We start from the raw sequence: 21,215 nt of genomic DNA on the forward strand, positions 1-21,215 counted from the left end.
GGCAGCCCTGAGCGACTGGGTGCTGAGACCCAGTGCGACAGTAAATCAAAAGACAGCAGACGGCGAGAAGCCAGTGTCACAGCGACTCACAGTCACTACTGTCCAGCGCAATTATCACGCCCTGGGGGTAATTGCTAAATGGCCCGTGTTTATGGACTCGGCCACCTCGCTCGGCTGATCCCTACAGCCAGCTACTCCCGGCGCCGGAGCAGGGGCGCGCTCCCCCTCGGGAGAAGGTCTGCGAGTGGGTAAACTGACCCGAGGTTCTTTGGGAATTCTGCCCACTCTCGCCTGCAGGACGCCTGATGCTCGAGTCAGTGTGCTACAGATGATTTAGGTTATCTAGGCCGTGCAGAGAAGATGCGAGTTATTCCCAAATCCACTTGCTAACTGCATGTCCTTAGGCAAGTTAATTTAACTCTCTTACCACAGTTTACTTATCTGTAAAACGGGGATAATGTAAGTAATGACCTAACTGGGATTTGGTAAAAGGCAAATGAGCTAATACATATAAAGGTTGTGAAAACAGTGCCTGGTATATGGGCACAACGATTACTAAGAACAGATTGAAAAGTCGTGACTGGTGTTAAAAATTAAGCTGTTATGCAGCTACACTCCGTGACACCTGTTCTGGTGACAACGTGAGTAAAGGGACCTACGTAGCCCTGACTGCCCAGCTTAACTTACAACTCCTTTGTGTGGGTGTAGCCCAGCCGGGGAAAACAGCGTGGACATGCTTCGTGCTAACACTACCACTACCGGAATGAAGTGCGAGCAGCTAGACCTCTGGCCTCCACCCGAAATGGGCCTCCTGCCTCCGGACTGACTCCCGAGCCATCTTCTCGCTTCCTCTGGCACCGAAGGCCCACAGGGTCCAGCTTTTTAATGGGCCCTTTATCTGCTACAGACCGCCTCGACGAACCGGAATCAAATCTGGGCCCTTGCAAGGACGGAGGCCGAAGTCTAGATCCCAAAGTAAGCCCAGTAGGAAGCGGCGCGGTCCAGACACCCGGGGACCGGTGACCTGTCTGCACTCCCGGCCACGCGGCGCGTCGCTGGGCTGGAATTCCACCTTGCATCCACCGCGCGGATTCCAAACAGCCAGTATAAACAATCCTCTTACCCCACCACAACAGGGAAGATGGCGGGACCCAGGCTTCCGTGCAAGTTTCCAGAATTATCCCTGAGGGTCCGGGCGGCAAGGCCTGCACCCACCTCTCGCCCGGACTTTCGTTTACAGCCGCGCCCACTAAGGGAAGGTTTATGACCACAGCGCTGCAGAACAGAGTCGGGTGGGCATTATACATGGCCGTGGCGCCTGCGGCCCCAGCTCGCGGCCTCGGGCGCGCTCGCAGGGCCCCATCCTTCTGGTGCGCGGGGCTCTGGAGCCAGAAAGTGTACACAGACCATAAATTTCCCGCCCTGCTCGGCGCAGCTCTCCGAGGTCAGGGGCCGGCCGCCCGCCTCCAACCGCCTCTGCGCGCCTACCCCTTAACTTGCGTCCGGGTAACTGCCGCCGACAGCAAAACGTAGCTGGTGCCCGCTGCAGCGCCTAGCCAGACTGCAACGCCGCCTCATCACTGTTACAGCACCCTAGTAGCGTTGGGACTCGGGGAGCAGCCTGCGGCTCCCCACCGCTGCCTACGAGGCAGGAGTTAGGGAATGCAGTAAAGAGGGAAGAAGGCGAGGCCTGGGGGAGGCCAGGTGAGAATGGAAAGCGAAAAGGATGACTAGGAGCAGGGAGGAAGACGCTTCTGTGGCTTCTGGACCCATTTGTGTCTTTCTATCCTGAGGTTTGGGGTGGGAGGTACACAGTAAGTGCACGTGGCGACCGACGTTCGCTTAAAGATGTTTTTGCACTTGGGCCCTCCCTTCCTTCGGCTGTGAACCTTGCATACCGTACAGGGCATACCATACAGGGCATACCATGAATGCGCTTTCCCTGGGGATGCAGCGAGATGACTTTTAATAGATTTCTCTATGGTTGGGTCTACACTAACATTGTAAGGTGAATATTTGAAATAATGATCAGAATAATTCGTCAAAAAGAACAAATCATTTCTTTGAACTTTTTTTATCTTTGACTGTAGAAAATCGCCGCAGACCACTAGTTCGGAGATTGGAGTAAGAAAGGCAGATTTCTGTCAGAGGCTCGGCCACGCCCCTTACCCGCCAAGTACCTTGATCAAGTTACCCAACCCCTCTGCTTCTCAAAATGGCCATCTGTAAGAGAGGAAGAATATCTTCTGCCCTGAGTTGCTGTGATGGTTACATGAGATATAAGACTTTCACCTCTTGTTCAAAGAGTGGAAAAGACTTGTGTCTCTTTCCTCCGTTCTTTACTTGCACGCACCCATAGGTGATTTCAAACGAGTATAGACACTCTCTCCAGCCAGAATGAACTCGCAGTGTCATCGTAGTAATAGTTTAATAACAATCTCCACTTACTGAGCGCCTTCTGTTTGCCAGAACTCTGTCTGTGACTGTGCCCTGTATCAGATATGCGCCCCTAACCTAAAAACTGCCTCTGGGTTGCTGAACAAACTGACAAGAAGAAAGTGGGAAGGCGTAGTTGGAGAGCTAGCTGGAGAGAACACAGGGAGGTGGGATGGTCTCCTCACCACCATTCCTCCGCGATGAGGAAAGCAAAAGAGAAATAAGAGGAAAGAGGTGGGAAAGAAAGTTTTCGATTTTGCTAAAACTTTTAGCTTGGAGGGCACGTGTCAGAGCACCTTTGGATCGTTTCAGCTGGAGACCCTTGACGGTCCCTAACCCAGAACCGGTCCAGCATATAGTAGAGGCTCAAATGATGTGCACATCTGTAGATGAGTAACATCGAGGCTGTGAGTGGCCCTTCTGTCCCCAGCATGTCTCCCTTGGCTCTGAGCAATGCTTTTGAGGAGGATGGCACTTCTGTGGGCTTTAAAAAAAATTATGCAGATCTATTCTAATTTTTAAAAATCTCTTCCTTTCATTACATTTTAGCTAATAGGCTGTCCTCCATCACCTCTGGAGCTGCCTGGCAGCCCTGTCATCCCTTGTCTCAGGTCACACACTCTGTCCTCCATGTCCTCCACGGTGGTCATCTGGAACCAAGCCAGGGGAGTCCCGTTCCTCTTAAAATTCTGAACGGAATCTTGAACAGTACCAGGACGAAAGGAAGCCCAGGGCTCAATGAGCAAAGAGGAAAAAATGAAAAGTGAGAAATGGTGAGGACATACAAAGCAAGGGAGAGTGAAGACCAATGGATATGGGAAAATTCAAATTACAGGTGACATTCCATTTAAAAATTGTGTGTCACACAGCAAGTCTTTAGTTTGACTCTTTCTTTATAGCTTTTCACCCCCATTTTTTTCAGCTACAAAACTGTGCTCTTGGCCTGGAAGAGTAGTCAGCACAGGCTGCAGGGTCCCTGATGGAGGCAAGAAAAAGGAGACCTGGCTTAGATCGCTGCAGCTGACCCAAAGTGGCCTCAAAGAGTCATCTCCTGGGCGCTCCCGACCGGCAACCGACTGACGTAGCGATCAGCTTGGGGGAGGTCGGGGCCAAGGGGCCCGCGCTGACCGTGAACTGAATGAATATTCGGCGGGCAGGTTGGGGATCCGAGACCACGGAAGACCCAGGACCTTCCTCTGCTACACCCAAAGCCATTGAGAACGGGGCGAGACCCTGTGACCCCCGAAGGTAGGAGGCCTTGGAGCGAGATCTGAGCCCCAGACCAGGAGAGCCTGGCTGCGTATAGAGTCTCAGGGACACCTCTTTGGAGGCGTGCGCGGCCCGCATTTCAGCAGGTAGTGAAATTCAACAGTGGCCGGATTGTGATGACGGATGCAAGTCGGGACTGCCAGATAGGGGATCCTATTCGCTCATTAGTTCATTCTTTTGATCTTTCGTTCACTTGCTCATTTCTTGAGCTTCTACCACGTGCTGGGTGCACTCGTCACGCGGATTCTGAGAAACAAAAATAAACAGTCCCGACAAATTAAAACGAGGCTAAAATTTGCAGACTGGGAAATCTCTGGTCGAGGACAGTGGGGATTGAGGGTGGCTAGGGAATTCCGCAGAACAGGCACTTTTGCTCCGCAGAGAGAGGCGGCGGGGTGCAGACGCACTAAGACCAACTCGCCTAGCATTCTTACCCGCTCTGCGGTGCTCTTCCGTGTTCCAAGAGAGGCTCGGGCAGATCTTAGCGCTCCGCACCCCCGCATAAGTGAGGGACTGGAGAAAGCACAGAAAGCTTTGGACTTCTGTCCTGGTTCTTGACGTTGACCACTAGGGAAGTGACCTTGAGTAAGTCATTCAACCTCTCTACCAGTTGGTTTCCACCTACAACGACGCCCAAATGGTACGCAGAGCAGAGTTTCGGCCGCCTGCATCGAGTCCTGCTTGTGAACGCGTTCTCTTGCCCCTCTGTGATGACCTTAGCATCGGGGATCCTCATGGGTCCTCGACCAGATGATTCGCAGCTCCAGGTCCACTCCCGGGGTTACTACCTGGTACTTCTGGGTCCTGTTGCACAGCCTCCTACTGTGTTTATAATGCTACCTACCCTGCGATGCTATAAATAACCACAAGGGCCACAATAATTATACTTGTCGTTCATTCAGTAAACACTTTTGGGGGTGCATTTCCTGTGCCAAGCACTGAGCTAGGTGCTAGAGCTTCTCCAACCATGCAGCAGAGTCCAGCCCTGCTCTCAAGAAGCCGAGGGTGCCTTTTTCCTCGAAGGAATCGTTAATCTCCTGTTTCCGTTTCGAGGGCCCGCCCTCATTGTGATTAGTTAAAAACTTAATAAAACTCCCCAAGTGCTATTTGTCCCAACATAATCTCAACAGCTGGAACATAATTTTCCCTTCTGTGCCCCTGGACACTTGCTTAAGCTTCAGAAAACTAAGTATCAGAAAACTAACTTCTTCCTTTCTAACTCCCATGAGTAAGTCCCCACCACACCCACAAGCATTGTATGGCCTGCCTGCTGTGAAATTTGCAGACTGAGGTGCTCCTGTGCATAGTGCCAGGAGCATCAAGATGAAGAAGGCCTTCCAAATGCAGCAACCCCTGACCTAGCCAGGCAGCACATCCTAACTCTCTGGGCTACTCCTTAAAGGATTTCCTGGTGACAAGGCATCCTCATTTTCATCTAATGATATAATTTCTTGGAGAGTAAAGGTTGTCTTGCATTCTTTTTTTCTCTATGGTGCAAACACTCACAAGGATCCCAATAAATACTGCAATGAAAAAAATGAATGGATGAAGGAATGCAGTAACATCAAAGCCTATAGCATTAATTGTATACCAGCCACTGTTCTCATTTTGGCTTTTTTTTTAACTGTCATGAAGTCTTACACCAATTTATGAGTTACGTACCTTTGATTATATCCCATTTCACCGAGAAAACAAACCAAGTGATTAGATGAATTTTCCAAGGTCATGTAGCTAGTTATTGGTGGGTGAGGGAATGAATGAATGAATGCCTCTGGGGTTAGTTCAGACCTCCTATGCTGGGCTGGGATCAGGCCCGCTTTTTCCTGCACACTCCTCCTGCCGGTCTCCTCGAATAACCCCCCCAACCCAGAGAGTCGTTGAGGGTCTCCAGAGAGGCAAGTTCGGAGCGCATGTCAGGCGATGCTGCCGCTGCCACTTCCAAGGTCTCTTTCTGGTTCCTCGTGTGTTGCGCAGGGTGGACTGTGCTAGAGAGTGAGGCTTACTATCTGCCATGGCTTCAGCTGAATCCGAGGCTAGAGGAAGAAAGAAGGATCCAGCGCAGGGGCTGCCACGCAGGCATGATTGGGCCTCGATCTCCACATTCTGCCCAGAATCCTAAGTGTCAGCAATGATCAATGGAAGTCGAAAAGCACCATGGATGTCGCTTCCTTTCGTGAGCACAGTGTGGCTGGGATCCTACAGATTATTAGCAAAGCTAACATTGCTATTAGGTCGGTGCAGAGTGGAGAGCAGGGTATCAACCCAATGGAGTCCCAGACCTGCGACTCCCAGACCCCTCAGGAACCACCAAGGGGAAAGAGAAGGAGCTAATGGGAGCCCAACATCCCAGGCAGTGGTTGAACCTCATGCTCTTTTTGAAAACCCATTGAGCTTTGATAATTTGGATCAGAATCTGGTTGCTCAGGAGTGTCTGGCACCAGCTTTCATGTTCCTGTGTACTGCAGGAGGCCCTGACCCAAGGCCCATCCTGGTCCTTGCACTCACTCTCCAGGGCACCTTGGGCAAGTATTCTCAGATCTCTCAGCCTCTGTTACTTCAACCCAAAAACGAGGGAGTTGGGAACAATCATACCTGTGGAGACTTCTATTCCTGATTTCTAAAATGACAGGGGGCAGAGACAAGGAAGGGATTAAAGGGCCAGGGGTTCTCTAAGCTCACCTGTCCTCAGGGCCCAGGGATCCTCGTGGAGGCTGCTGCTCTGTTAGAACCTGAGTTGAAGGGAATCTTAGAAAGTGCTCCCCACCCTGTGTAAGCAGTCTGGATTCCCCAAGAGTGGCTGTGGCAGAGGGTAGGCACTGTGGGTTGTAATATCCCAGTGTGTGAAGGGAAGCTTCAGAGAAAGCCAACTAGTTTGTCTTTGGGACGCCAGCCAATCTCATCATGACCTCAAAAATGGAGGCTGTGAGCTAGATGAGTGCATGAGTTAAATCAAAATTTCGGATTTAAAAAAATCTTCCCTAGCCCAAATACCTGTAGTTAACATCCTCCTTAAAACTCGCATCTTCACAAATACATTGGAGTGTGCAATCAGTCCTTTCCAACTCACAAGGCTAAAGAAGGAGAATGTGATGTCCCAGCATGTTTAGGGTCCTCTTGGTCATCTTTAAAGCGGTGTCACTACATCACGTGGGGGAGGGCTGAGCTTGCCTACTTTTTCTTCTTAAGGGAGGAAGAAGCCGGAGAGGGGACTAGGATGCCTGAAAACGATGGGAGACTGCATCAACCTCAGCCTCTGACTTCTCTTCCCCCGTTTCGTGCTCCATCCAGCCCACTGAGAGTCTCAGGTAGGCGTGGGCTTGAGCAGAGGTGGGTTCAGATCTGTGGAAACAGATTAAAGCTCAACAGGTTAAAGCTCAACAGATCAAGTCAAGTCCAGGTGCCCGCAGAAAATCCACTGCTACAAGCCCTGGTTTCTACCACACCCCTCTCCTGACTCGGAAGCTTTCGTTGGCGGTTGCCTTCCCAGACAGGAGAACCCAGGTTTCACTCTCCTGTTTCTTCGGCTTCTGACACCTTGAAAAGAAGCCTAGGCGCTCTTACTGTGCCTGCCCTGCGCTGGCCACAACCTAGTTCATCCCCTGCCAACATCAAACTCCAGATCCTGGGTAGAGAGGGCAGCCAGAGAAAAGATCCCAGAGTGACTGGAGTTCCTTTATGGTTGCCTCTGAGGTGCAAAGGATGTCAGAGGGATTTGTGGCAAGCAGAGTCTGAGCCCGCCTACAATCCACACGACTCTTTGCAGGGAGTAGAGGGAGAGAAGCGGGAAATCTCCCTGGCTGGTATAATGACCTGAGCCTCCCTTGGAAGCAGGACCTCGCCTGGACCTGCCCCGGGGGCTGACGACTTTGGCCTCGGGCTGGGGGGTGGGCACAGGAAGGCGAGGGAGACACACTGCTCGCATGGATGTCTATGCCCACTCTCGACTGAAGCGGGCAAAAGGGAGAGAAACGCGGCGCCAGCCTTCAGTGGTTTAGTCCGCGGAACTTGGCGCTAGGCAAATTCTCTGTGGAAACAAGCGCCCTACCCACCCACACAGGCTGAATAAGGCGGCAGAGGCTCCTCTCTGCTTTGCCATATGGAGGAGAACGGGGAAATTTATTCGCGTGGTTTTACCCACAAAGTGCTGAAATAGCCAGTAGACTGCCTGTCTCTCGTGTGTCTATATGAATCTGCAGGTCTGTGTGCGTCCACGTTGGAGGGGATGGGGGATGGGTATTGAGTCCCTACCCCCGCCCCAAGGGAAACGCACCGTGGTCACCATCCCTCTGTGAGCCTCTGTGCACCTTGGTAGCCTTTTTCGGGGGGCTCCGCGCCGCGGGGACTTCGGCGGGCTAGGCAAAGCTTTGCTCAAAGAGCAATCGCTGGCTGGAGTCTCGGGTTGTGTGCAGGAGGGGCGGGGGCCGCGGCTCTGTTCTGCTCTGCTCTGCTCCGGGGCCCGCGCGCTCTCTCCTGCTCCAAGCTTAACCCTGAGCGGTTCTAGCGCCCCGCACGGTCCGCGCTGGGCCTTCTCTTCCGGGTCTGAAAACTCTAGGTCCTGGTTGAAGAATTTCGAGCTGCTTGGCCGCCTTTGCTAGCATTTTGCGCTGCCAAGAAGACCTCAGTACCCGGGGTCGAGAGAGCAGCCCTGGGATGGGACTATCCGGCCAAATTTTAGCCTTTCCTCCTGGCCACCTGTGGCTACCCTTCTTCCAGATGAACTGTAACTTTTCCGGGGCTTGTGATATTCCGATTCTGATGAAATGTGGAAGAACTCCACTGCTAGGGTAAAGCCCCGCAAGAACTTCACGTGATAACTGACTAGGAACTGGGGGTGGGGGTGGCGGAAGCAGGGGCGCCTCCTGCGAGCACTAGGGTGGTATTCGTCCTTCTGACTCCCGCCCTCAGGTGCTCACCTCCCCGGCTCACTTCATCCCTGAGCCCCCCAGCTCTGCCGTGCCCCCTGGCCTGGCGAAAGGTGGCCTAAATAAGGCAGAATTCTACCTGAAATCACATCATGACATTCCCCGATGATGATTTTCTTCACGTTCAAAGCCCCGGGGCCAGGGCGTGGACCTACGGTCTGGGTTTGGCGGTGGCGGAAACCTCCAGGCCAGGTGAGGAGCAGGGGAAAGTGCGGTTTGTATAAACCACCCTCCCCAACTTTCTTCCCTAGACTCCGCTCCTCAGCTAAGTGTGTGTGCCGACGCGTTATTCTCCTTAACGCCAGAGCTGGATTGAAGCGCCTCAAAATTCGATGTGCTTGGGATATCCTGCTTCCAGAATTTCAATATGTGGGGTCAGGGGAAATTTATATCGATAATGCAGACAAAACTGAGGTACAGAGGGAATCCTGAAGTTTGGCAGCAGAGCCTGTGGAAGGCTTGAAGAACTATCCCAGCCCTGGCCCGCACCCAGGCCAGGTGGGGAGGCTGCCCTGGCCTGGAAACTCTTGCGACACAATTAGGGATAACAGCTAGTTCATGTTCCTATTGAAGATGGGGTCCCTTGTGGTATGCTCTTTCTTTTCTCTTGACTAAATTGTACAACTCTGGTCATTCTGCCCCTACTCCATTCTCACTGATTTTGAATCATCTCGATTTGGGGACTTAGGGGGTTGGCTGGGTCAGGAAATGATCATCTTTGCATCCATGTGTTAGCTTTGGGACTTGTTATCTGTATCTTGTATCTGGCTATGCAAGTGTAAGAAGGCTCAATCTGCTGCCTCTACTTCACCCCTGGATGGAAAAGTCGAGAACAGAGATCCTGGAATGAGCTCCAGGGGAATGTCTAAAAGTGGAGGAGATAAGCAAGACAGAGGACCGCTGAGAACTTTCCCACTCTGGCCAAGGGACTGAGGTGTGTCCTAGGCTCTCTGACTTCAGCACCTCTCCTCAACTCATTCTGAGAACTGGCCACCCCGCCTGGATGCTGGGTCTGCCAGAGACCTTGTGTCCTTCACTTGCTCAGTGCCGAAGAGATTGGCACTGAGACTGATCAGGATTTCCCAAAGAAATCTATTTGCTATAAAATCCCCCCAAAGAGCTTTTAGCAACTCCAGACATTTCACAGTTACAAGCAGGAGGACAGGTCTTGGAGAGAGGTTTAACTTTTCACCTTTAAAAGAAATAAACAAACAAAAAATCTTTGAATTGCCCATCCTAGTAGCAGTGTCAAGGTTTACTACATATTTTCCAGCTGCAGTGGGATGGGGAAACTGCCTCACGAATTCTCAGCAGCTTTGGGGAGAAAGAGCTCATCTAGGCACCTCCAGTGGCCAAATTGCAAAGGAAAATTTTTGCGTGGATGAGGGAATGGAGGATGCAACTTCATAGTTCTATCCGTGGCCACATGTAGGCCAGGAAGTCCAAGTTCTGATCTGGGCCGTGCCTCTGCTTAACCTTGAAGAAGTCACCCCTTTGTTTGGCATGTTTACAACCAGGGCCCTGGCACTCTAAGACCCAAGCTTCCAGCTCTAACCACTGTGTCATGTCTGTCCTTTCCTCAGCAACATTGCAAACCTGTCCTCTACCCCCTCCCGGAACAAGGAAAAGTTTGTGCAGGGCTCTGGGCCAGCGCTTTGTGTCCACATAGTGATTACAGCTGTGCCTAGATTGACCCCGCCTGGCATCACTGCCTTCCCCATTCCAACTCTGAGTACTCTAGGAACTCATTTCGTCCATACTGTGAATGGGGAAACCATCTGTTGCACTGGCCTAACAGTTTCTATGGCCTGCTCCACTCTCAGGCTACTCAGGGTCTCAGAGGGCACTTTCAGTGGCAGTTGGCGCTAGAAATCTCTTAATTAGAAGCCTCTAAACCCAGACGCCCATCTCTGATGTCTGTAACAAGATGGCTCTGAGGTTGAGCCACTTCCCCTGAAACTCCAGCCCCCCCACCTTCAGCTGCTGCATTCTACAGTGTCCCCGGGACTAAGGTCCGGTTGTAGATCTCTGGCCTTAACAACCCCCAGCAAAGCCAAGCGGCCTTTACAAACCGTAGTAAACATTTTATTTACAAATTTAAGGCGTCCTAAGTGCCTTTGAGCCACGACCTCTGGGGCGAGTCAGAGAAACAGTTTAGTCAAACACCTCACAGTCGAACCAGCCTGCTCCCGGAGAGAAGTGTTCGGCTGGCTAGCAGGACACTGAGACTCCCCTCTGCTTTGGGCAGTGTCCGCTGCAGCCAGTCGGAGCAGCGTGGGGCGAAGCGTGAATGTCGGGAGGTAGGCTCCACGCTGCGTCTCCTGCCCTATCAAGTCGCCAACATACAGTAAGCACAAAACCCAGCCCATGGTTTGGAGGCTGCACGCAAGGCCCGGATCCCCTCCGCCCTAGTACAGTCTATAAGCAGCCAAGCGCGCCTTGGGCTGGCTCGGGGCTTTTGGGAGCGCTGCTGGCTGTGGGCTGTGTTGCAGGGAGAAGCTCCGAGGCGCCGCCGCCGCCAAGGCTGCTGGCGCAACCCGCACTGGTGCTGCTGCTACTAAGACTGCTGGCGCTGCTGAAGCTGAAACTATTGCCGCCGCCGCCGCTGCTCCCACCACTCCCAGCACTGCTGGCGGTAATGAGAGCGCCAGTGACAGGGGCCTTAATAACTGTTGTTTGGTGCAGAGAACGCTCACTCCCCTCAGTCCGCTCCGTGTCGCTGGGGGCCATGTCCAGGGACTCGGAGTCGCTGCTCTCGCTCTCAGCCTCGCCTTCAGAGCGGCTGGGGCTCCTCTCGTCCTGCTCGCCATCCGCAGCCGGGGCTCCACCTGATGGCTTCTCGCCAGCCTCCTTGTCCTTGTCCTTTTGGGCCTGGGCCTCCTTGGAGTGCCGCCACTTCATCCGCCGGTTCTGGAACCACACCTTCACCTGCGCCGCGCCACACGGGGAGACAAGAAGAGACACCGAGATGAGACCCAGGTTTGCTCCTATCCGACTCGCGTGCACCCTCAAGCCACCTCCCTGAGTGAAAAAGCAACGCTTACTTGGCGACTCTACCAAGGACCAGGCACTGTGGTAGGCGCAGGAGCCAAGGGGCAGCCCAGGGGAACACAAGAAGCCAGGAATCCTGGCCTAGGGAACCCACTAAGACCGTTTTCAAAATGCAACCCTCAGGCCCCAGGACTAAAATGACCTGAGTGACTGTTGGAAAGGCAGATTCCTGCACCCGACCCCCAACATACTCTCTCTCTACTCTAAATCCATGTATTTTTTTTCTGTCAGGACCCCCATGAGAATCTGATTAAAGTTATGGACTCCTAGCCCAGAAAAATACACATATGCCCAAGATATTGCTTACAATGTCAAGGGTTTGGTGTGCCAGTGTTAAGAATTCCTGCTCTAAGTTGGCCCTCTCCTCTACTGCCACTACCCAAAGCAAGTCCCTACAAAAGCAATACTTTTTTCAAAAAAGGAAACATGGGAAGCAGAAAGGGAAAGGGGTTTTAAACTGTTAATCACAGTAGGGTGGGGGCATTGTTGGGCTTTCAGTAAGACAGCATTTCTTTGGTGTGTTTGTACGCAAGAGCTGATAAGGACCTTGCCCCTGTTAAGGATAAACAAATTCTCCTGGGGGCTCAGAAAACAATGGAATTAAATGTGTGCAAAATTAAGGAAGGGGATAGAGATGGGGCAGAGAATCTATACAGATATATACGATCCCCTGGGGGACCCAACGCATTCACACAAGTTCCAGCTTCCCTTTTAAAAATAACATCCACAGCTGGTGGAAAACGGCTGGGCTCCTCCAGTGTGTGTGTGTGTGTGTGTGTGTGTGTGTGTGTGTACTGGGGAGAAGAGTTGTGTAATGGAGGTCAGAAAGAAACAGAGACAGCAATTTGGGGACCAAGGAGCTAAGAAAAAGAAGCCTGCCTCTGGCTTCTGACCTGCTGGGGAAAATCAGCACCCCAGAGCCAGAGCCAGTGCTATGGGGTGCACAAGAGTGACTCTTCCACAGTCAAAGCTCGGGTGGTGGGGGGTGGGGAAGCCCAGTTCTTAAATTTAAGAAAAAGAATAAAATTAATTCAGCCACAATACATTTCCTATTGTCTTGAAAAAATTCAAATAGGCAGAACCTGCTGAAATGCTCTTGGGTATTCTAAGAGAATCATTTTTCTTTCTTTCTTTCCCTCACCTCTCCCCTTCCTTCAGATTTTCTTCAGAGCCTAAGCCTTGTAATGTGTGGCCGCTCCAAGCGGACTCCCTGCCCTCCTGGAGCTAACTAATTCCGTTTGAAATTATATTTTCACTTCCTCACAACTGGGGATTTCACAATCCAGCAGAAGCAGCAGGAGGAGGAGGAAGGAGGGAGGGTGAGAGGGAAAAAACCCCAACAACAATCTCTTGCCTTTGGGTTTTTATCTTTTCTGAAATAAACTGCCTCCTACAGCGAATTGCACTACAGTTGAGTATATCAGTGTTATTTCCAGCGGCCCTTTTGCTTTCTCCGTGGTTCTTTAGCCTGTTGGCCAAAATAAACATGCAGTGCTTGTTGACACACATCTTGGGGATGAGCTCTTCTCTCGGTCCTTCTCCCTCACCCCATCTCCACCCTCCTCTTCTCCTGCCTCAAGTTGCGTAGTCCACAAAGCCTCTTGAAAGTCAAGATCTTGCGTTTGCACCGCAGGAGGCCAGTCGGCCGGGATGGAGGGGACCTACCAGACTAGGCCGTGCGCTGCTGCCCGCCCGAGGGCGCTGTGCGCTGGAGCCAGAACTGCCTTACCTGTGCGTCCGTGAGGCCCAGCATCGCCGCCAGCTGCTTTCGGTCCGGCTTGGTCACGTACTTCTGAATCTCAAACCTTTTCTCCAGGCCTTTCCTCTGCAGGTTGGAGAACACAGCGCGCGACCATGAACGCTTCCTTTTGTACGTCTGCGGCATGGTGTCCTTCGTGAGCACAGCATAGGGACCTGCCGCAGAACGGGAGCCAGAGGGAAGAAAGACAAGAGGGCCGTTCAGTGTCCAGTCCTTGACCTGCCAGCCTGGGGGTCCCCGTAAGGCTTGAAACTGTTTCGTGTTAACTGTCGATTCCACCCTCATTCAGAAAGCCCTTCGCGCATACACCGAATGGCCCCTCTAAGGAGGAATTTTACACGACAGTCGGAAGACCTAAAGCGAGCGTGGAGTGGAGAAGCCTGGCGGCTTGTCCTTTAATTCCAAGAGAAAAACATAAACCTCATGCGTGGCCATCAGGCCTACGAAGAGTAGACAAAAATGTCCCTTGGGCCTGAATGATGACAGCCCTGAATTGAATTATCTCGTGTGTGTGTGTGTGTGTGTGTGTGTGTGTGTGTGTGTGTGTGTGTGTGTGTTTATTCCCGCATGTGTCCAGGCAGCCAGACATAAACTCGCCAAGCACAAGTGTTTGAGGTCATCCCAAAATGTGTATATGCTAATAAGCAACATTGATGCTGCATTTTTCAAGCCCTCTGGGGCGAAAAGACTTCGAGAAAGCCCCCCACCCCACCGTCCACGCACACACTTTCTGGGATCTCCAGGCGCCTCTACCCCTTTTCAAGGGGAACCATCCGAAGCGAGCGCTAGCTCGCTGAGAAATCTTTCGGTTTCTCTCTCCTGACTCCGTAGCCTCCCGCCCCAATTGTGAGATTGCGACACCGTGGCAGCCCTGGAGGCGTCAGTCCTGAGATTTCTGACTGTTAGTCGGCTCGCCCGTTAGGCAGTACTCTGGAGTTTTTCCGTACCTGGAAACGTGTCTTGGAACTGATGCTGAACTGAATTTCTTGGGTTCGAGTTTAAGGGACTCAGGATGGCAGAAGCCTCGTTAATGGGATCTAGAGATGCGAAGAACTGGCCGGCCGAGGGCTGCAGGCCTGAGAGGTGCACCCCGGCGGGCCGCCCACCGGTTAGCAGGGAAGTGAGATCTGGGGACAAGGGAAAAGGATAGCAGGTTACATCTCGGGCACACTCACACTCTCCGCTGATTTGTTCCTCCCCTTCCCCTTGCCCTGGATTCACTTTTATTGAGCGAAGTCAAGAGAGAACCCGTCTCGGCGCTGAAACCTCTCTCTCCCAACAGTTGCCAAGGAGCGACGCACGAAAAGTTCCTGTGTGTCCCTCACGTCCACATGCATGTATATAGTAAGTAAAGGCTTTACATAAATCGGCTTACGGCCTCACTTTCACGTGTCTTCCAAGAACGCCACAGACGCAAAACCTCCGCCCCAAGGTGGCCCCACTCTGCCCGCTCATCTAGGCGGTTTTGTTTATTATTTACATTTCCTGGGTGAAATTTTTACTAGAAATCAGATAAGTGCGAAAGTGTTTCCCAAAAATGCTTTAGCTGTCAGAAAATATAATTCTGTCTCTAGATACATTATTAAAGAGATCAAAGTCATGTTAGCAGATAATTACGCCAACCACTTTTATAAATATTGATTCTAAGACGTGTTTTTAAAGAATCCCTGGAGTCATTTTTTGTTTGTTTTACATAGAACAGGTGAGTTTTAGACCTAATGTTTTGTAGTTTTCTTACAATTCGTTTTCTTCTCTCCCGTTTTACCGATTTGTCCTTAATTGTAAAAACACTCAAAGGCACCCCAAGCCAGCCCGGAGTCCGGGGAGTGGGTCAGTGGTCAGAGGCCTGCAGCCTCCCGCCCAAGACCTACCTCTCAGCGTGTTGCCTTCTTTGACTTTTGGGTCAAATTCTGCAGATAAAATGCGGTCAATTCCAAATTTGAGGTCTTTGCTGGAGGGGGCCGGGGCAGAGCCACTGTAGTGGGGGTTCGGAACCACTCGCGTCCCCGAGGCCGGGGGCTGCAGGGCGCCAGCCCGGGGCGGAGGCGGAGGCTGTTGCTGCGGCGGCTGTTGCTGCTGCGGCTGTTGCTGCTGCTGTTGTTGTTGCGGGTGATGGTGGTGGTAGGCGGCTGAGAGCGGAGACAGCCGCTGCGGGAAGCCAGCCGGGACTTCGGAGGGCGCCACCACTGGGGTGGGTCGAAGCGGGGATCTGGCCGCCGCTTGGAAAGAGGCGTGCGGGTGAACCGAGCCCAAGTGCGCGGTGAGGGCGGCGGCCGAGGCCCCTGCCAGGCCCTCCGGGGCCGCCCCCAGATCCCCCACGCCGGCGTGCAGAATGTCTGCGATGCAGAAGGAGGGCTTTTTGACGGCGGCGGGGTCCAAGGGGAAGGAGCAGCCGCCTGGGCCGGCCGAGGAGCAGTAAGCGGCCGACCAGAGGCTGAAGTTGGAGGCGTAGAAGGGAGCCAGCCCGGCTGCGAACATCCTGCCGGGGTGAGCCGCGCGGCTGCCGCAGTCCAGCCGGACTGGGTGGGTGGGCGCGCGGGGAGGGGCGCGCGGGTCCCGGAGAAGGCGGCGGCAGCCGAGGACGATCCGCTTTCGCTTCTCCGCCCGCACTGAGGAAGAGAGGCCGGGAGCCCTAGCGCCACCGAGGGAGGAGGCGAGGGCCGGATCTCGGCCGGTCACCGCCTCGCTCCCTGGCCTCGCTTTAAAGGCGGCGCGGCGCCCGCACTCCTCGCGGGCTGGAGGAGAGCGAGGGGCGCTGGGGCCGCAGGGCGGGCGGGGGAGCCAGGGAGACGGGAGCCGGACACCGCAAGAAAACCCAAATAGCTAAGCCCTAAGAGCTAAATTTAAAACAACAACAATAATAATCCGTTAGTTAGGGGGGGAAAAAAGTAATAGAAAAAAAAAAAAAACTCGTCTCTAAAAACTCCCAAAGTTTTGGCAGGAGCTTTCGAGTCAGGCCCGGGGTAGGACCTCGATCCGAGCGCTCATTGGTCATCCTCGTGACCAATGGGAGCGGGGAGTGGAGGGGAATTAGGAACGAGGGGGCCTGGCCGGACCCTAGCCACGCCCCGGCCACGCCAAAGTTTTTGCTGCGGCCGCGTGGGCTTAGTAGCGCACATCGCAGTGCTTCTTGCTACTCTGCGTAGGGGCCAGGCAGCCGCTCCGGAGGGCTCTGACTCTCTTCTAACTTCTGCAGCTCCGAACCACCACGGGGCAAGGAGGGTTGATCACAGGAGCTTTCCTGAAGCGCTTGTCACCCGGGGCGAGTTGGGGGCGTGGGGAAGGGACGGTAATCTCACTCTTTAGGGCTCTGCAAAGCCCGCCTCCCGGTGGAGAGCGGAGCGCGCTTTGGCCCCTTTGCTTCCCTTCTCTTGACCTCATTCTGCTTTTATTCCAGGAGTCCGTGTCCTCGGCAAAGCCCCTCATCTTTCCTGGGCCCTTGCCCAAATGTTGCCGCCCTGAGTCCCGGCCCAACTCAGCACCGCGTCCGCCTCGTGCCTCCCAGGAGATCCTCCGGGAAGCGAGAAGGAGGGGCGGCCGCAAATTGGTTTTATTCTGAGCTGTCACACAGTGACAACTTGAACGAGTGACTTTTCAAACAAAATAAGACGGATGGCTCCAAACGTCTCTCTTAGACGCAGCCAAACCTTTCCCCGGAGCCTCAGAGGCTACAAAACAGGCTGCCTCCCGAAACCCGGGAGAGCGGCACGCGCTTCCATCCTTTGCAGGAGGTTGTAGGAAATGTTAGCCTCGCTCCTCCACCACATCTCCGGATCACGTGGGGTTCGTTGTTTTGCAAGTGCCCACAAGAGCAGATTTCCGTGGGGTTCAATACTGCTTTCAATTCTGTGACAGCTTCCCCAGGAACCCCTTGGGCCTGGTTGCAGGAGGAGCTGCGTGGTGGTCAACGTCTTCCATTCGTGCCTTGGGTCTTTAGAACGCAGGGTAGTGGTGGTGGAGGTTTTGTGCAACATCGACATCTCTATTTTAAGAATTTCTTCTCTTTTAAATTATAGTCAGAATGAATTTCCCCACCCCTCTCCCAAACAAACCACAGGCCACCCAGATGAGCTGTTCTTGCACATTTTCAGGAAGAAAATAAAATAATACGAATAATGAAACCACGAAAACTTTTGTTTTCGATTGCCCTAATAAGCATCTCCTAACAGGGATTCTGTGACATTTTTATTTCCCTTCAGCACGAAGGCTCCTCACCAAATAAACCCAGAAAAGCAAGTGAACTTGCCATGCCTATCTCGAGTTCAGGGTTTGGGCTTATAAAATTAATTTCTGGTGTTTTCTCTAGCCCCTTGATGCAGATGCTATCCTTTTAAGCTTTTGACTTTCTCCTGGAAAATTATCAATCACTTCTGATCAGCCAGCACTAAGATCTCTCCCTCTCCCTCTCTCTCTCCCTCCTCCCGCCCTCCAGCTCTCCCGCTCTCGCTCTCCATCTCTCTTTTACTGAAAGGTTTTCTTCCCCTGCTCCACGCAGCCAGGAGAGAGGTGCTATTTCCAGAGATAGATGGGTGTGTTTGGCTGAAGGTAGGGGTACCTGGGGCGAGAGACGTATTAAGTCCAGAGATAGATGGGTGTGTTTGGCTGAAGGTAGGGGTACCTGGGGCGAGAGACGTATTAAGACCAGTTTTTCTGTGTCAAGGTGAAGGCAAAGGAGCGACAAGTACAACATGGGCAATTGAGGCGCTGGCTGAGGGTTCTGGTGAGCCTTCGGTGGGAGTGTGCGTAGCGGAGGCCGTGAGCCCTCTGCTTTCTAGTGCCACTTCCAGTTTGATTGCGTTTCTAATTTGACTGCAAACATTTAGACCTCAGCCTAAGCCCAAACTCACGGTTGTGAAAGAGGTGCATTTACTCCTTGCCCGAGGCAGCGCCGCGCGCCCCCACCCTCTCTCTTAAGAAATAAGACTCCCCTATCAGCTTTCACCCTTTCCAAGGTTTGTGACGCTCCGGGGTGGGCACGGGATACAGACCCGGGGGAATGCGAGTCCTCGGGGTTCCCTAGGCGCCCACAACTCGCATCTGCTGAGATTCAAGGCCCGGAGCGCTGGGCAGATGCGGCGAAAGCGAGGCCCCGAGGCCCGCCGACTCCTCGCGGCGCCGCGAGCCTCCCTTTCTCCGCCAGGCCTGCGGCTGGAGTGCAAGTTGCAACTTCGCCTGCGCGCCCCTTGCTCTCCCAGGCCTCGGCTTCCTCGCAACCGCATCGGCGCCATCCAAGGCCTTACTCCCAGCTCCCGGAGGCAAACGCGAAATACAAGTCTTTGGAGCGACCCCCGCCGCCCCCTCTACCCCTTCCCCAGGCCCAAGCCTGGCCCCTGCAGGCCCCTCGCCGAGTTCTGAGCCCGCAGACTCCCGCCCTCCTTACTCCCCACTCTTCAGAACCAAGAAAGCAGCAGGAAACCCTGGGCTCGCCGGAGTTCAGGTCATCTCCTGTTTTTTGATGGGCTCAAACTCGGACTAAATGAGCGGATGTGCCTGCGAGATTGGTCTCAAAATAGAAGCGGCCTTAGTATTTTAGGATACTGCAGAAATCCTTATTTCTTCCGGAGAAAAACTCTATAATGACTCCTAGCACTTCCCCTTTCAATATTTGTGCAACTTTATCTCCACCGGCAAGTTGCTCGGGTGACGCAAATCCGCCCTTATGTATTACAACTACCAAAATAAATGCACGGAAATCAATTCCCTTCTAGCAATGAAAATATAAATATACAGCTGTGACTTTCCCCTTTAATCTTTGCTTTCCGAGCGGCTCCGGGCTGTGGCGAAATGAACTGGCCCAGAGCTATTGAGCCGGGCAGGGAGGTCCTGGGGGTAGAGGCGAGGGCTCCCCAGGGCCTGGTAGCCATGGGGGTTGAGAATCTAACAGGAAAGAAAAGGGCCTGGCTAAACCGAATTAACTTGAGCTTGGTCTACGCAGCGGAGACCCTAACTGTGGCCTCATTTCTTTGGAAAATGTCGCATTGGCTGGGGTTTCTGATCATGCTGACTGCTGTTTTTAATGCTTTCAACTCATCCCTTCACTTTTCCTAGTTAAACACAGCCAAAGACGATTTCACCATATTGGGAATGGATAAGATCAGAGAAGGTTCGTTTTATAATTTAACAATATAGCTTATGGTGATTTAGGGTTTAAAAGGGTCCTGAATCAGGGGCTTATGCAATGACTGAGGCAAGAGATGGGTTTCACCATCCTTTGGTTCTACCTGTCTTTGGAGCCTCCATATTTAAATCATCAGTGCAGATTTTTGTCCCAAAACCAGAGTCACAGATCCACACTGAGCACAGGTCAATTGTAGTGAATGCTGGGCCTTGTATATTACAGGACCATAACTCTTCAAGGGCTTGAACTGGCTATATCTGCTATCTGTGTTGCTTTTTCTTGTACTTTCTGGGTAAAATAATGTGCAAGGCAGTTGCTCTGTGGACTTCGGAACCCCTCTCCTCTTAATTTCAAATATTCTTGCAAACATGGTACCTACTGGCTTCAAGAAAAGAGATGTAAATAATTAAATATTTACAATCAGAAAGAAAAAGAAACACAGCTTATCCAGCTACTTGAGAATTCAAGAAATTTGCAGCAACGTAGGAATCTGTGTATACTGTGCCTGTCTTTCTGCCAGCTGGAGACTTATGGATCACTGGTCCCAGCAGTCATACTTAGCGGTGGATATGGGAGTTCTGTTCTTTGTGGGTGCCAGATACTAGAGATTAGGACTCTAATGATCCCCCATAGACACACCCCCTACCCACACACACATACTTTGGCCTATTCTAAGTAGGACACAACTCTCTTTCCTTGGAGACCTTAGAGTTATTCCAGAATTTCTGAGTTTTTGAGAAGAATTGGACTTTGCTATGGGGTGGGAAAAGCAAATAATGCAATAGGGCTACAAGCATCCATAGCTATTTGATTTATTCTTTTTCCTTTTCTCCATTTCCCAGATGTGGCAGATTTGCAGGTGGCCAGCTCTCTATTTGGCTGTGGCCCTGCCCTTGAACTTTATCCATAGGTCTTGCTCCAAAGTTTCAGACAGGCTTTTGGCTCTGATTCCATTTGCCCTTTCCTCTCATAGAGCTTCTCACATATTTCCCTTCCTCACTACTAAGATATACCACTTTACATATATGTACCTCTCTCTGTCTCACACACACACACACACACACACACACACACACTCTCTCTCTCTCTCTCTCTCTGGGAATCTTAGAAATGTGGAGGGGAGGGAAGGCAGGCAGTTTGGGATTTGCTCCTGTTTCAAAGAGCTGCTTCTCTGCCTCTCCAAGTCATCCTCTCTACATCCAGCCAAGAAAGACCCCAAATCTCATAAAACCTATGGCAGAACCCATTTCAACATGGCACATTATAACAGACTCATATACATTTGCAATGAAATCATAAGAGTAAAATATGAGAGACTATCTGTAGCATATATGAGCTTACATACTTCATTGCACGGGCTTCTATTTAGTAGCTGTAAACAGTGCTCTCCCACTTCCCATACATTAGCCACTCACCTTGGATTTGTTGCCTGAATTATTGAATCTGAATGGCTGGTTGTTAAGGTAGGAGAAGGAGGAGTAGGTGAAAATCATATATCCAAAACAGACAGGGATGAAAGGCATTCCAAAAGCAGTATTTCTCTAAACAAACAAATAAACCTTCTTCCCTGTGAGACAGGTTTTCAAGTTAGAGCACAGGTTCTAAGGCCAGAAGAGGGACTCAGGCCCAGACTAAAAAACAGTCATGGGAAGGGATCTTC

General features: G+C 52.1%; 1 protein-coding gene across 1 annotated transcript; it reads right to left on the reverse strand.

Moving 5' to 3' along the window:
- Positions 1-10,690: 10,690 nt before the first annotated feature.
- On the reverse strand, positions 10,691-16,790 carry HLX (H2.0 like homeobox). Its single transcript, XM_003807174.6, has 4 exons — positions 15,309-16,790; positions 14,385-14,564; positions 13,408-13,592; positions 10,691-11,555 (listed from the first exon to the last, which is right to left on the reverse strand). Exons 1-4 carry the CDS (start codon positions 15,913-15,915, stop codon positions 11,046-11,048), a joined length of 1,482 nt encoding a protein of 493 aa, XP_003807222.3. The 5' UTR covers positions 15,916-16,790; the 3' UTR covers positions 10,691-11,045.
- Between the last annotated feature and the right edge of the window lie 4,425 nt (positions 16,791-21,215).

Source organism: Pan paniscus, chromosome 1, assembly GCF_029289425.2.
Source record: "Pan paniscus chromosome 1, NHGRI_mPanPan1-v2.0_pri, whole genome shotgun sequence".
Taxonomy (NCBI): Eukaryota; Metazoa; Chordata; class Mammalia; order Primates; family Hominidae; genus Pan; species Pan paniscus.